The sequence below is a fragment of the Pygocentrus nattereri genome, chromosome 13 (assembly GCF_015220715.1).
Source record: "Pygocentrus nattereri isolate fPygNat1 chromosome 13, fPygNat1.pri, whole genome shotgun sequence".
In the NCBI taxonomy this organism is placed as follows: domain Eukaryota; kingdom Metazoa; phylum Chordata; class Actinopteri; order Characiformes; family Serrasalmidae; genus Pygocentrus; species Pygocentrus nattereri.
The window spans coordinates 21,513,818-21,530,553 of NC_051223.1; the positions used below are offsets into that span (position 1 = coordinate 21,513,818).

The following is a 16,736-nucleotide window of genomic DNA, read 5'->3' on the forward strand; positions in this document are numbered from 1 at the left end:
ACCCCTTGCCCTCTCACATAATATTAAAACACCTGCATAGTGTTTGTCCTCACTATGTTTACATTGGTTTTGTGACCCTGGCACAAGCGCATGGAAATGCAACCATGAAATAACCCAACACTCTTTAAAAATAATGGTTCCTAAATGGTTCTTGGCTTGGATGTTTGGTTGTCAGAAATAACTTTAATTAGTAGGACAGGGGTGTAGAACTGAGTCCAGCACAGTTTGGAAATTTCCCTGTTTTAGCTCACCAACTAAACCTGGTAATTAGCTGATGAGTTAAATTAGGTGTGCTTGAGCAGGAAAATCACCAAACTCTACTGGAATCTGGCCCTCCAGGACCGGAGCTCCCCAGTCGTGTAGCAGGAGTTTAATAATACAAAGTATTGTTCAAGTCGAGCCCCGTTGATTCAGTATGCACAGGTATGAAACAACTTATTCAACAGATAGAGCAATGGAAGTACTCAGCTTACTACTGAATATATTGCATGACGTAAAATGAAAATTAAATAAGCTTCTCAATGAAGGCAACACACCACCTTCCTCTGAAAGTATTGCTTCTTTTATTTCTCAAAATTGAGAACAGCACACTCCTTGTCTGCATATATTAGATTCGGGCTAATATTACCTTGTGGCTTGTGCATTAATTTAAAATATTTTATAATGTTGGATGTTATAATAAACCGAAAATGGAAACATTAACATATTAACACGAGGCACATTTACAGACTATCCTAATTTTTGCTGTGTTGAAAAATGTATTAAAGTGAGGCATGACCCTGATGTATTGAATCTGTGAATTTTATATATATATAAAGTGGAATAGAATTACACTCACTTTTTTCGATCAAGCCGTTTATCCTCCTGGGTCATGGGGGGTGCTGGAGCCTATCCCAGCACTTACTGAGCTGAAGGCAGGAGACACCCTGAACAGGTTGCTAGTCCCTCACAGGACAGACACAGATATACACATTCACACTTACAGGCAACTTAGCATGTCTGATTCACCTGACAGCATGTCTTTAGACTGTGGGAGAACATGCAAACTACACACAGAAAGTGCCCCAGTCTCCCGGGAATCAAACCCAGGCCCTTCATGCTGTGAGGCACTACCCACCCATTTGGCTACCAGCCAGGTTTGGTAATCTCTATGTGCCTTTGAGGACCAGATTTTTTATGGCATTGCTCTAAATGGCATGTTGCTGGTATTCCATTCGAGAATAGAGAAACTGCTTTCTCTCTCCTTATGAGAAGCAGCCAGCTCTTAGTACAGCTGAAAGTACTGAGTTGGGGTGCAGTTGCAGTGCACTGCTTTCCAGTTCTATCACTGTGTGCAGAACGTGTTTGATTATGTTATCTGTGGCTGTACAAGCTACTATTGTCCTCAGCAAAACTACAACATGACATTGAAGCCTTGTTGTTCACTCATCTTAAACTGTGATTTAGGTGATGAGTTTCCTGCACTAATAATAGTTCTGTTTACCCAAGTGGCTGAATATGTATGGAAAACAGAGAGACTATCACAATAGCAAAGATATATGAGAGTTTGCCAGCTGGGGAATCACTTGCATAAACAGAGATATGTTTGGAAGAGTACTGCATTGAAAAAGACGAAAAATATGATCGTTCCCAAAATGCTGTGTCCAGATAGCAGCATGCAAGTTGTTGTATCTATTCATCAAACTGATTCACTGTGCTGTTTTGGTGATCAGCAGCATGTTTCTATTTAAATTTCCGTATAGTAGTGGTAAAAATGATTATAGGGTTTTCTGCCTCTTGTTGGTTCTTGCTGAGCAAGTTCACTGATCACACAGCTTCTTTTTCTTTTTCTCTCTCTTTATAGCTCTTTCCTTCTGTGTATCAGTACAGCAGTGAAGAAGACGTCCTTGAAATTCGGCTCACCTGTGTGACATTTCAGTGGCTGCTGTAGGTGGTGAAATATGCCAGGTTAAGAGATGCTGTGTATGCTCATGGTGCTAGTGGGCCATTGCATAAACCCAGCTGGTGGGCTATTTTTAGCTCCTCCCGATAAGAAGCTCGGAAACTCATCAGCCTTGAGGACCTCCAGTGAATTCATAAGCCATGTTAATGTCTACCACCAGCACAGTTATCTTGTCATGGTGATGGCATTCTCACTGTCATACAGATGGTTAAACTCGTATACATTCCCAATAACAAATGATGAAATGCATCAATAAGTACACATACATAATTCATAAATGAAAGTTGAGTGACAATACAAATTAATATGGTATACAAGCGTATACATATACCACGCTTCAACAGTTTGAAATCACTTGTCATGTTAATCTTTTTTGTTTAGAACAATAAGTGTAATGATAAGTGGACCTAATAATATAGGCTGATGTATCATCTACATTATATTGCTTTTCGGTTTAGTGAATTATGCAGAAAAACAAAAATCAACAAAAATGGTGAGATGTTTTTTGTTGACAGTGATGATATGAAAACAAACCAGCAAAAACAGCCTGTTTTGATTTTATAGTTTTTTGCGATGTCACAAAAACCAACATATTTAGAAATATTCATCTGTCCAGCCTGTGGCAGTTTAGCTCCACCCATTGACACTGAAGTTATAAGTAGTGGTTTAGCCTGGACTCCTTTTTGAATCAAGCACATTATAGCACAGCCAGTCAGAAAAGAGGTCATGTACATATATCCGTCTAAAAGCCGCAGTTGCAAGAACAGCCTGTTTAATTTTAGGAGATAAACACAATAAAATGATAACACGAAAATGTTTTCTTTGCATTGAGAAAAAAATCATCTGATATAGTGATGTTATGATATATTAAGAAATTATTGTGATACTGAATTTTATCAATATCACCTACCACTTTTGATATATGAAACATTCTGGATGTTTATCTTATTATAACTAACTTTCATGATTTCTACTGATTTTATACCACATTCTCAGTCATTTTATGATCAATTACAGCTCTGTTCATCATTCTAGAATTCTATATTCAATCTACATTCAATCTACAATTTTTCTTTTTTCTTTCTTTTTTTGTTTACACCTCCCAAGCTTCCTTCTGATTATGTTAAAATACAAAACTAGCACATCATACTTAGTTAATACACTGATCTGCTGCAAATGTTATGTAACTGTATATATTAGCTCCAACCATTTGAATAGCAGTGCATATATTTGGAATATAAGGTATACTCGAATACATGCTTCATCTGAATGTCAGCACAACTGGAGCACTTTCAAACTAACATAGCTTCATTCAGTGGCAGCAAAGTTAGACTTTTGACAATACAATATAGTTACATGCTCAAATTATCCATTATGTAACATCGCAGCACATGTTCTCTTAAGGAAATTGTGCTTAACAAGCACCCTGCGGCAATGCTGCCAAATGGAAACTCAGACACATCGAGGAGTGTTTGGAAGCCAGACAGATGCTCAGGTACACACACTGCATGCCGGCCCTTCAGCACCTCATCAGACAGCTACATAGTAGGCCACTGGTCAGTGTGAGGAGGAAAATCACAGGGGTCTTATCTCTGCAATGTGCTAATAGCAGCCACCGGCTGACATAAAAATGTGTGTAGAGATTGGTGCTGGTCCAGACAAGGTGGTAATAGTCATATAATGGAAGTTCATTTTAAGCCTGCCTGATCTTTTGAATATGCCTTTCAACTGCTATTAATAACTACTTAAGTTAATGCAGAGAATGCAAGGAACCAATTCACGTCAAATTGTGAGATAGCCACCAAAACGTATTTCATTTCTCCTGAGCGCAATCCCAATCTGTGTAGTGTCAATTATTTCTGTTCCTTCAGGCCAAATTTTTAAACAATAACAAAACAATAACTGCCAAATGGCCATTGCAGCATGTCAGTGACGTTACATGCTCCACGCATGTGGCCGTGGTAAAGAAAAGGAAGCCTTCCTTTCGTGCAGGTGTTTAATCCAAAGCATATCATGCGAATGTATTTTGCACCATAAGGGCCCTTGTCTGTTAGGCCGCCCTGCTGTTGGGCCGGATATAAGCTCCTGCCAAACAAATGATTACTAATAACAAGGTGGAACGGTGCCCGTGCTGATGCTCTGATGATGCAGGCAGTGCGGTTATTGTTTTTTTTTTAATTCTGCACTGTTGTATTAGAACGGGCAATCACATTCAAATAAGGTTCATTAGCTAAATCAGACCGGCCATATTCCACTCAGCCTTTCTAGAGTGGTTTTAAATGTGCAGTGAGCCTCTGGGGACAGCTTAAAACGCTAATGCATTTTAAAGCATCCAATCCTGCCATGATTAATAGCACACAGATGTGGACTCAAATAAAATGTTTCCCTTATGAGCCAATTCAAATGGCAGGCCTTTACAGCTGCTGACACCTAGATTTTCACAGCAGAATGAAATGGTCCTATAGACTACTAGAAGGAGAGAAGATTGCACAGTTTCATATTTCACTCCGTTTGCCCTCCATTCATGCTAAAGTCTTCCAAAAACTCCATCATGAATTCAGTAATTTGTGTGTCTAGGCTAATGGTTAGTATCATTTGCTCTGTGATGGAGGAGGAACCCATAACTAATGCTGACTAAGTAATTGCTATATCCTTAAGGGGCCTATATCATGGAAAAGCTCATTTTCCTTGCTTTGGTGGAATAAAAGAGTTTAAGATTCAAAATGTGCCTTTCACTCCCCACTCCACACACTCTCAGAAATAAAGGTACAAAACCACCCCCCAAGGATACATCTCAGTGCATTTAGTCAGGAAACATGACTGTACCATAATGCACTGAAGTTATATTTTTTAATATAATACGCCGTCTCTCAATTTAAAATGTACAAATATTTTCACCTTGAAAAATGTATTGAAGGTGCACAATTGGACCCTCAAACCACTGTATTACTTTTGGGGGAACATTTACATTATTTGCACCTCGATGAACGAAAAATGTACCGATATTTCTAACAGTGTACAGTCCATGGATGTAAACTACGCTGCAAAAAACGGTCCGTTTTGAGTTCAGTGCTTTCGTAGTGTCATAAGAAACTCATTTACATACATCCACCTATGCAGCCTACAGCAGTTCAGCCCCACCTGTACACACAGAGGTTATAATCAGTCTTGCAGCCTAGACCGCTTTATGAACATGATGCAATACAGGGCAGCCAATCATAACAAACATCACTTACATGCATCCCTCAAAAACTGCATGTTTAATTCCAAGAGATAAAGAGAGATTGTTAAATGGCCAAATAACAATGAATCATGATTGTGGATCTTAGTGAAAAAAATAAAATGCAAGATAAATGTTGGATAAGTGCCCTGTCAGTTTTTCAGTTTAATCCCTAATCTGCTGCAATTGTAGGACTCAATGTGTTTTCCTGCAGTTACACACATTGAGTAATTAAGTGAAAACACACTTAAAACAGAAGCCGCTTCATTAACTCCCCCACAGTTTCTGTAAGAATGAACAAGTCAATGAATTTCCTGCTCTTTTATGAAAAATAGGCAAACATGTCAAAATGACTTTATGGTAATCGTCCATATGCTACAGATGCAGCAGACAGAGATAAGCCTGACAAATGCTGAATATTCCTTTGACAGAGCTGACAGAGCCTTCATTACAAAAGCAAAAGCATGTGTTTAAACACAGAACTCCACTTTTGGGAATCCACACTGCTGTTTCATTATGTGAGGTGGCATAACAGTGGGCTGGATTTTGAACGTCATGTCAGTTTTTTGTGAAGGAACCTAATTCTTTTCCAGTCTGTTAGTTTAAGCTTACGTCTTTCCATTGATGCAGAAAATTAATATGCGTGGTCGAATGTTTTGTAATGTAAATCTTGATTACCGCTGCGTCTGGACCAGTATGCAGGTTGTAAGGCAGAAGACCATCATGACGTATGTGTGTATTGTCATGGTGTGTACTATGATTTCAGTCAAATGAAATGCGCCATTTTTTTTTTTTAATGGCCTTCATTTTGGATGCATTAAGTCTATCAGAACTAGATCAATAAGCATGAATATTTAACGAGTGCAGTAATGATTGCAGTCTGGCAGACTGGACATTGGGTGGTCTTTTGCATGGGAGTCTGTTTCAATTTTGAATCATGTCGATTATGGATATTCAAATATGGATGCAGTCTCACAGCTTATAAACGTTTTAACTCTCTCAGTCTGACTTCTTTCTTAATTCCAGCTTGGTAGGCCAGAAACGAACATAAATGTTTTATTAATTTATTTATTTTAAATCATCACAAAGGTGATGCAAAAGCAAGGAAATGGAAGGCAAGGCATCCTTCAAACAGACTACCTGAATTTAATGCGGGGCAAGAACAAAGGGCAGAGAGGCTGATTCATCCACTGTGTTTCCAATAGGACACTTTATTCCACACTCGTAAACATGAAGACCTTATACATTACATGAGGCATTGATACATGAATTACTAATGTGGGTATATGGCACTGGGCAGAAAATGCACTAAATAAAATAGAACCAGACTTATTTGTGCGTCAATTGGTAAAATACTGAGCGACTGTTTCATGATTTGGCAAACTGAAGTATTAAAATATTCAACAATAATCTGACATTAAAAGAGAAAAGAAGCAGCTTACATTAGGCAACAAATATGGTGCAAATATAGCAATGAATCACAGTTCCTTTTAAATGACCATTGTCCTGGCAGTTCATCACGCTCACTCCATCAGCTACAGCCTACCTGGTACCAAATAAATACTGTGTAGTTCGACAAGGTTGTTTAATATAAACAATTTCCTTCCGTACAATTTGCACATTTCTAAGGTATGAGGTAAAGTAAGGCTGTAAAAAGGAGATTTCTTAAAACGTCACATTCCTATGTACAATATGAAAGCTGACTGTTTCATGAAAACGGCTTTTATAAAAGAAAAGGCCAGTATGAGTGTAAGTGCTCGAAACAACTCAGAGGAATTAGACAGGGTTGCCAACTTGGATGAACTTCCCCACAGCTGGACTATATTTTCCGTGTGTAGATGAAACAGCTTTGGGTATTAATATTTAAAAAGTGCCCCATTTTTAGACCTCTTTTTCATTTTCTTCCCAACTGCTGCCTCTGACATCAACTAATTTAGCCGAGTTGATGCTACTCTCATTCAGTCATTCGTTACTCCGCTAACAGATCGGAGCGCAGAACCTGACCAATCAAATAAAGGCATGTGCGGTCGTTAACCAATCATGTGACAGTGCTGGTATTACGTAAGCGGAGACCGCGACGCTAACAGCAATTTCGCTGCACTGAGCGCGTCCCAAACCACGCACTACACTACACTAGTGAACGTACGACTAACGGCGGTGTTCACGGTTTTGGACGCGGCCCAGATCAGCAGTTTCTGCAGGTTTATTTTCCATCACTCACCGGAGAAAAAAGGCCTGAATTGACCGCGTACAAACAACACTAAAGAAACGCGCTGTCGCCCATTTTCCTGCCACCAAAAAGCAGCTCAGCAAAATTCAGCATCGCCACTCGGGCTACAACAGCTAACTAAAATAAATACGCCCGAAGAAACAAGCAAATGCGACGTTTATTTGTCTTGAAAGGCGGAGGAGGATGTTCGTACGTTTACAACTTTTTTCTTATTTAAACATCTACCCTCTAAATTGTAACGGGGCATTAGGGGGACGTCTGCAACTGCGCAGGCGAGGCTGCACATTTTAGTCCTAATCTGGGCTTTAAATAGGGCAGAAGCGTTGGCAACCTTGCAAAATCGACCCTTTCGCTCACTGCTCACTGCAATCACAGCACGTACAGGGTGGGCTCAGGTGTCAGGGAACGCCAGGTGATAAACAGCCAAACCGCAGAAACAGCTACAGCCATAGGCCATGAATGATGAAGCCGTTCTTCTGTTCAGTTCCCGGAATTATTTTTCTAACTTAATGAGCATTTTAACAGTATTTTCTTTTTCTCGTTCAGAAATAATGCGCTACGCATCAGCTAAATGGAATGAACTGGAGTCTCTTAGGTGTCCCACATAATGTCCTATAACACTGTAGTTCCCTAGCGCGTCCTATGGCTGCAGTAAGTAGGCCGTTTGTATGTCAAATGTTTGATCTATTTCGGGATTCCCTTTAACCTGATTTGAAGCGGCAGAAAAGTTGGCAACCCTGCAAAATGGACATTTTACATTCGTTCAGATCTCACAGTCACTGCACTTTGCATGGCTGCAGTAAGGAGGCTACTTCAACGTCAAATGATACAATATAAAACATTTCTCGAACCCCCCCCCCCCCCCCCACCCCCCCCCCCACTCCCCACTCCAGAAGGCGAGTCCTGCTTGTTTGCTCCTCGTCTGTAATAAATCCTCAGTGCGGTCAACCAGTTGTCCGACTCGGACCCTCAGCACCGGGTCGTGCTGCTGCCCTCGTCACAGCGCGAACACGTGGCGAGCGCGCTGGGCTCCTGAGAGCTGATGGTGGGACGCCACGGGTCTCGCGCCACAGCGGCGGCGGAGCCCCGGTCGCAGCGCACGAGCGCCCTGAAGGCACGCCTGAAGTCCGGGCTGCGGCAGTAGATGAGCGGGTTAAAGGCCGAGTTGGCGTAGCCGAGCCAGTTCAGGAAGACGAAGAGTCCGTCGTCGACGGCGCGCGCGCGGAACACGCGCACCACGTTGGCCACGAAGAAGGGCAGCCAGCAGAGCGTGAACGTGCCCATGATGAGGCCGAGCGTCCGCAGCGCCTTCTGCTCCTTGGCGCCCAGCACTTTGGCGCCTCCGCCGCCGTTGTGGAAGCGACCCTCGCAGCGCTCGATCTTCCTCGACTGCTTCTTGGCCTCTCCGTAGACGCGCGCGTACACGAAGGCCATGACGACCAGGGGCAGGTAGAAGGAGATGACGGACGAGGCGACCGTGTACGCGCCGTTCGTGACGAAGTCACAGCACTGCGGGTCCTCGTAGCACGCCGTATCCTCCGCGCGCCGCGACCAGTGTAGCAGGATTGGCGGGAAGGAGACGAGCGCTGACACGAGCCACACGGCGCACACAGCCGTCTTGGCGCGCGCCTTGGTCAGCAGGCTCTGGTAGCGGAAAGGCCGCGTGACGGCCACGTAACGGTCCACGGCGATCACGCACAGCGTGTCGATGCTCGCCGTGACGCATAGCACGTCCAGCGCGATCCACAGCTCGCACAGGAAGGATCCGTATAGCCACACGCCGCGCACCTGCAGAGCGGCGCCGAACGGCACCACCAGCAGGCCCATGATGAGGTCGGCGCAGGCCAGCGACACGATGAACACGTTGGTGAGCGTCTGCAGGCGGTGCGTTCGCGCGATCGCCAAGATCACCAGCGCGTTGCCCGCCACCGTCACCAGCACGATGATGGCCATGACCGCGGCCATGCCCACCGCCCACTGCTCCGACGGTCCTGGGGGCAGCTCCGCGCGCCCGCGCCTCGAGCCGTTGCCGTAGTCGCCCATGCTGGGCCCGCGCGCTCCGCGTCCCGATCTCACGCTGTCCGCCGAGCACGCGCTCCCGTGTGGCGCGCCATGCTCGCCACCTCGCTCCATCCGTCCTGCCCTCTAAGCGCGGGGCACTGAGAAAGGGAACGCACAGAGTAACGGGGCGGTGACGTCACACCCGGCTTCCACCAATCGCGGTCAAGCGCCTCCCCAAAAGAGGTGGAGCGTCTGTCCGAGCCAAGAGATGCTGAAGTGGCCGAGGCCAGTGCGTTTTTACGCACGGCTGGAAAGAGAGACTCAGAGCTGCTGTGGCTTTAGAAATAAAAGGAGACAATTAAAGGATATGCGCGCTCAGCAGGGGAGGTCAGCTTATTATTATTATTATATTAATGTCATTTTTTATATATCAGTGTGTTTGAGTATAGACTTCCAGCTCAGACCTTCAAAGGCCATCAGATGATGGGCATTCCAGTACTAAAGTATAAAAGGATGGAAGCAGCCTTTGGGTGTAGTAATGTAACTATTTGCCCGTTTAGATACATCAGGAGCCTCTACTGGCAGTATAATAACTCAAATAACTCAAAATCTATTCAATTTAAAATATTTTGCTTTTTAATTTTTTTTTTTTTTTACTATTTTACTTGTTTACATATCTGCACCAGGGTGGGCTAGTTTACAAACACTGTGTTTAAAGACCACATAGACTTCCTTTTAAGTATAATCTGCTGATGTTCTTCAAATGGCCTTAAGGTCAGATGTGCTTTATCATCAGCAAAGGCGCTTCACTGCACACAACAGAACAACGAGGAAAGATTAGGGCTGAAGTCTAATCTAATCCCAGCACACTGATAAAACTGATAATCCATTCCCAGCGCACTGATAAACAACATCTTTCTTCTGAGGTTACCCAGAGATGACACCGTATGTTTGCTGCAATATTTGCAGTGAAGTCATCTAAACTTGTTCTGGAGTCATTGTAGGCATATGGTCTTGGAATCTAGATTGAGGTCTAATGAAAATGCCCCACTAAGTGGCTGCTTATGGAGTCCTACAAACTGTAGAACAACATGAAGAGTAACATATTCTACCATGCAAGGCCTGACAGAATGAAGCAATTACTGAGCCTTTTGGACAGATAGGGCGCAACCCTGCAAACGTAACAATGCACGATTCAGCTGAGTGTAATTTCCAGCATGCCCCAGTACTTTCCCAAGATAAATCGCCACTAGCCGAGCTATAAAAAGGCTGCTTACTTTCCTTATGAAACCTAAACACTCCGGTGGGAGATGTTTTTTTTTTTTTTTTTGCCAGCAGTAGGAAGCTGTTACTGTAGATAAGATCATAATTACCCCTCCTTATAGCATGGGGGCAGGCCAGGCAGATTGGGCCAGTGCTGTAGTCATGGATAATGTCTCCCTCACATCTACATTCCAGCACTGGGGCCCAGCGGCATGTGTCTCAGACCCACAGACAACCCTAAATCCCCTCCAAGCATGAATACTGTGCAATGGCGCCGGACAGTTACTGCAGGGAAACACAGGTACTTTTTTCAAAATAGGTGTATTAGACAGTTTAGTGCTGCAGTGGCACTGAGATATAATGCAAAAGCCAAAAGACCATTATAGTCATTGTTTTGATCTGATAAAGTCCTGTGACCAGAACAGTCCCTGTTCCTAATAGGGAGTTTAACAGTCATGTTGCCTGGCTGTGTATGTGTTGCTGAGTCTAATCAATGATCTGAAGCTTCGAGAGTCTCGTGTATCAGTTAAGAACGAGATGTACTGATTTGAAAAGATTAAGAAAGTGTATTTTGAATTCATCCATATCTTACAATTTTCTTTTTTTTTTCTTTTTCTCCCTGGGGTCTATTTATGACATTTCAGCAGTGTAACTAGGATCTTAAGGGCCCAGCTGCAAAATAAATAAATAAATAAATAAAAGGAATGTGCTAATTTTGGTTGCTATTGTTGCCCCTCAAACATGTCAATACTCTCCGGCCACTGGCATCTAATGTTAACCCTAATGTTAGACTACCTAGACTACGTATTTAAGATTTTGGAGTTAGAAACAATGAATGCATCATGTTGCAAGTTGCCAAGGTTCCAGTCTCTCTGGTAGTGTTGATGGAAACTCGCTGGTGAAACATATTGTTAAGAAACTGGATCTTTCTGTGAGTCATAGAGGGAACAGTTGTGTCAGTAACTATGTGAAGGGCCCAGTTACACATCCACCCAGTAGCTATGCAGTTTTATGTACCAAAGATACGCCATAATAAATTTTTACATGACCATTTCTCTTATAGTTAAACAGGCTGTTTTTCTTACTGTGTGTTGCTGTCAGAACAAAAGCTTGTATCTCCAAAATGCTAACTCTAAAGGAAAAGTGATAACTTCTAAAGTAAGTTAATGGAACAAGTAATTTAGAATTACTTCTGTTGGTCCATTCATCATGACATTTTATAAAGAGCTGCTGGAGAAAAATGTAAAACATACAAAAACAGTTCATTTAAAACAGTCATCTGTTTGTCCATTTCTGAACAAGGGAGTGAATAGTATATTTAGAAAAATGTTCATGCACTACATGAATTTCTTCCTCCAAAAGTGGAAAATTCAGTTTGGGCCTTTTAATGTCGCTTGTAACTTTGTGTTGCCAAGAAAGCCGACTGAAACTGTCACTGCAGAGAGTAAATAGAACAAGGTGCAACAGTGTTGGTGAGGTTTGATGGCTTCAGAAGAGATGTGTGCATTGTGCTGCGTTGTGTCTGGTGAGGGACCTGGTGCCTTGTGTTGACACTGGCATGAGGGCTACGGCAAAGCCAACGGTACTTCATCATCTTCAGTGACAGCTTCCTGTTTATGGACTCAGCGTTTCAGGACCAGTTGAGGGACATTATGTGAAAATGAGGGAAACATTGCTCAAAGAGCTTTAGTGATGTCTGATGAAGTGAGATAGCCGATGAGTATCTCTCTATCCCTGAAACCCAAGTAGCATTCTGACATAAAAACAGTTATGGTTTTTAAAAGCGGTGTATCGTTAAAGGTTTAATTCACTGTAGATCAGTTCAAGGTTCAAAGGGTAAATGGTTATTTAAGCGTGACATGTTTCCATCACTTCCATGACAGTTCACATACACAGTGCACCAATAACTTTTGGGCCAGGAACAAACAGCTACATTTTAGTAACTGAAACACCTTAAATTTCCATCCACATCAGTCTCTTTACTTTGGGTTCATGCCATTTTAATGAAAGTCAAAAGCCAAAATGAAGGAACAAATGAATGTCTCCAGAATGTAAAGTACTGTTTTCATTTTCCTCTTCACTTCTCTCCATTATAGTGCCCCAGCAGAATTCATTATTTATCCGTTTCCCCCTCTCATTCCCAGTGAGGAACACCCATTCTTATCATTGTGAATAATTGAATAAATAATGCACTCTAAGGTGGAATATACAATAATTAAAAGGGATGTCGTAAGTGCTTCTGTGCCATTTGGACAGACACAAAACTGTTTGTGTGACCACTGCAAAAAATATATACAGATACAGAGATCTACATACAGCACTCTGCAAAAGTCCTAGACCACCACTACAGCAAAACTGTCACCATCTGATAAACAGTAAAGCTTTTATCTTTGAGAGAGAGAGAGGAGAAAATAAAGCTCCCCTCTTGCTTCAAAAATCCCTGTGTTTCTGTCCATCCTTCCACTGTGAGAAGACAACTCAACACTAGGCTGAGTCTGAAAGAAACCATTACCGAGAAAGAAGAAAATCTGCAAATCAAGCAAAGGAGCGGCTGATGTTCTCAGAACAATGGCCTGACCACCCCAGAGTCCAGATTGAAACATCACTGAATGTGTTTGGGATTACTTGGATCACGAGAAGCAGAAAATACAATCAACTTCTAAGAACTTTATATGCCTTGTTTTGCTCATATTACATTTACATTTAGCTATTGAGGCATCTGTATAATTTTCTGATGTATACGTGTTCTGCTTTTTTCCCTCCTGACACTTGCACTTCATGTCCATTTTGACTGGAAGTTAAATGAATGAAGGGTGGTCTCTGACTTTTGCACGGCACTGTACTCGACACTGTACATTCAGTTATATTCAGTCATGCCACACCTGAACATCTATATGTTGTTTATCACAGTATTTCCCAGATTCTTCCATTCATAAATACATCTGTGGACAGGGGGTTTTATCAGGGGAACACTGATATCTCTAGTTTTTTCTTGGCCCCTAGCCTTTGAAAACGCCTGTTTTTTCGGCAAACTTTACGTACAGTAGATAAACACACATAAACAGATGGCCAAAGGTTCAGTGAGTTAAGCACAGAGTAAATATTTCACATAGCGGATGGTGTTAGCTCTGTTATGCCTTTCCTACAGGCGACAGTCCGTTAAGTCTGGTCAGGTCCCCAGCTGCTCTATTAAAAACACTTTCACATTACAGCGTGCTATAATCATCACCCTGCCTGGCATCAACCCCGAAGTGAGAGTCCAATTAACACAACACATAATCTGTCTTTACACTGCATATGGAGGAATTCACCCCACACACACAGAAACTGATACTCCTCTACATGCTAATGTGAAACACACACCACACTTAACAGTGAATTTAAAACCTCCCAGGCTACCACTGAGACCCACTACTGGCGTGAGACTGCATCTCAGATTTGCACCTGCCAAATCTGCCGTGGACAACTGGCTGGCATTTGAAACAGTGTATCATGCTCAAATAACACCTGAGGATATAATGTTGTGTTAAAGGAACTTAATTTCAGCTTCTCTTTTTTGATTTCTCTTAACATCATGCTGCATTGAGATGTGAGTACAAACCAATATATACTGGCTGCATAATTAGTCATCAAAAATTGTTTACAATGATGTAAACAATCCAGAGAGGTCTGATGAGAAATGCTCGGTTCAAGAAAAACTTACTGTCACAATTCCCATATAGAAAAAACGTACAGACATGTATTTTTATATATTTCAAACACATTTTTAACAAACTGCAGTCCATGCCTGAAATACATTCCAAACATATATAAACCACATTTATTTTAATATATTTATTTCAAAATGCATGATGAAATATTACACATAAAAGTGTACCATAAAAAAAATTATGTATATAAATGTATTTATCAAATACATTAAAAAAATTTAAAAATTGTTAAAATATTGTCTAATGCACTTCACTCTTTGGAAAAACCTTTTGAAATGAATTTGTATTCCAGTATCTAAATTTTAAATATTACCAAATGAACCTTTAACATGGCAAAAGCAAGTGTTGTGGATGTTGCACTGTGAAAAAGCAGTTCAGTGATTTGATATCTTCTTATTTTAAATGCATACGTATGTCAGCACTGTTCATTTAGTTCATGCATACTATCTGTAACCCATGTTAAAACTACATAAAATTGGAAAAATATAACAAAAATAAATACATTTTAAAAATTTATTTCACAAATATATATTTTTGGCTATTTTTCTAACATTGCAAAAATGAATTTGATAAATACATTCAGAATATTTTTTTTCAAAGACATTGTTCACAATAGTAGATATATAGGAAGTCTCTGCCTGCAGGGCAGTGTGAGGGCAGTAAAGGAGGCTGCAGTATTGATATAGGACTTAATGGTGCGCTGCTTGCAAGCCAAACGTACTGAAGTGAACAGGGGCACTGAGGGGTGTTTATAGTGATGAGAAACACACACACACAATGCCAACAAAGCTCAGCATGAAAGGTTACCCTTATCAGTTTAGCTTCAAAACTCTCTTTTTCCCTCTAACTCCTTGCAGATTTCCTGCAAAGCAGTTTGGCGATATAGCTCTCAAAACATTACGTCATATTTTCTGAACAGGGAACTGCGCTTGACAAAAAGGCTGCTGCCACTGTGATGCCCAGGATGAGTGTTTTCCATCATACTCTGCATTTTAGCCACATTGTCAAGTAGCTCCAAATCAGTCTTATTCACTCAACCTGACATAATCCATTTCTCATACAGAGAAACCAAGCAGCATATAAATCACAACAGCGCTCGGCTACTCTGTCATTTCATGCAATTCACCAATTACCACTAATTCTTGTTGCAGAGAAAAAGCCAAAAAGGCCCTGGCAACGTATTTGCAATTCATACACTCCTAAAAAGAAGAAGTGTCAAACAGGCTTCTTCGAAGTGATATTATTCAAGAACCACTTTAAGTGGATCTTTGGAAGCTAGATATACAAGTTTTGTGGATGTTTTTAAAGTTATGAGGAACCTCCACATAATGGAAAGATTGAATATAAATTTAGAAACCTTTTATTTTCAGACTGTATGGCATAGTTTGTGCTGGAGTGCCATATATATCAGGACTATTATTAATTGGTTAATTGAGAATAACATTTCCACCATTTTTAGAATCTATCATTTTTGTGCATAATCAAATCATTAAAATTAGCAACAAAGTCATTCAGAGTGGTTTGATGTAGAATGTGCTGTTCTAGATAAACTTAACTATTAAGGTATGTGCACAGTGCTGAACTGATTCAACACTATAAATATAAATATAACAATAAAAAGTTATTATATGGCCACAAATGTGTGCCCTAATGTCCTAGACATTTTTAATGGTACTAAAAATAGCAAAATAGCACTCAAAGAATTACAACTATTTTACCATAATCAGCATTACATATAAAAACATGAACCAGTCTGAACTGTTCACAGCAATACTGATAGGAACAATCTAATGTCTTTAACATCTCCCTCACAGAAAGTTATCACAGAAATTATTAAGATTTTTCAGATTCATCTATTTTATAATGATCAACATTGCATTTAAAAACCTGTGTAGGCTTTGGATAGTGAATACAATGGCTATATCTGTGCTATATAGAGTATATTTCCAAAAGTATTCACTCACCCATCCAAATAATTGAATTCAGGTGAATTCCATTCGCTTCCATGGCCACAGGTGTATAAAACCAAGCACCCACACATGCAGACTGCTTCTACAAACATTTATGAAAGCATGGGTCGCTCTCAGGAACTCAGTGACTTCCAGCATGGTACCTTGATCAGATGCCACCTGTGCAACAAGTCAAGTTGTGAAATTTCCTCACTACTAAATATCCCACCGTCAACTGTCAGTGGTATTATAACAAAGTGGAAGCGATTGGGAACAACAGCAGCTCAGCCACAAAGTGGTAGGCCAGGTAAAATGACAGCGGATGCTGAGGCACATAGAGCGCAGAGGTCAGCAACTTTCTGCAGAGTCAATCACTACAGACCTCCAAACTTCATGTGGCCTTCAGATTAGCTCAAGAACA

General features: G+C 41.3%; 1 protein-coding gene across 1 annotated transcript; it reads right to left on the bottom strand.

Moving 5' to 3' along the window:
• Positions 1-8,278: 8,278 nt before the first annotated feature.
• Positions 8,279-9,540, bottom strand: adrb1 (adrenoceptor beta 1). Its single transcript, XM_017696015.2, has one exon. The coding sequence runs from the start codon at positions 9,523-9,525 to the stop codon at positions 8,362-8,364; it is 1,164 nt and encodes a 387-aa protein (XP_017551504.1). The 5' UTR covers positions 9,526-9,540; the 3' UTR covers positions 8,279-8,361.
• Positions 9,541-16,736: the final 7,196 nt, after the last annotated feature.

Bases quoted from the DNA above. Each gene is read 5' to 3' on its own strand.
- adrb1 (XM_017696015.2), bottom strand. From the start codon at position 9,525: ATGGAGCGAGGTGGCGAGCATGGCGCGCCACACGGGAGCGCGTGCTCG.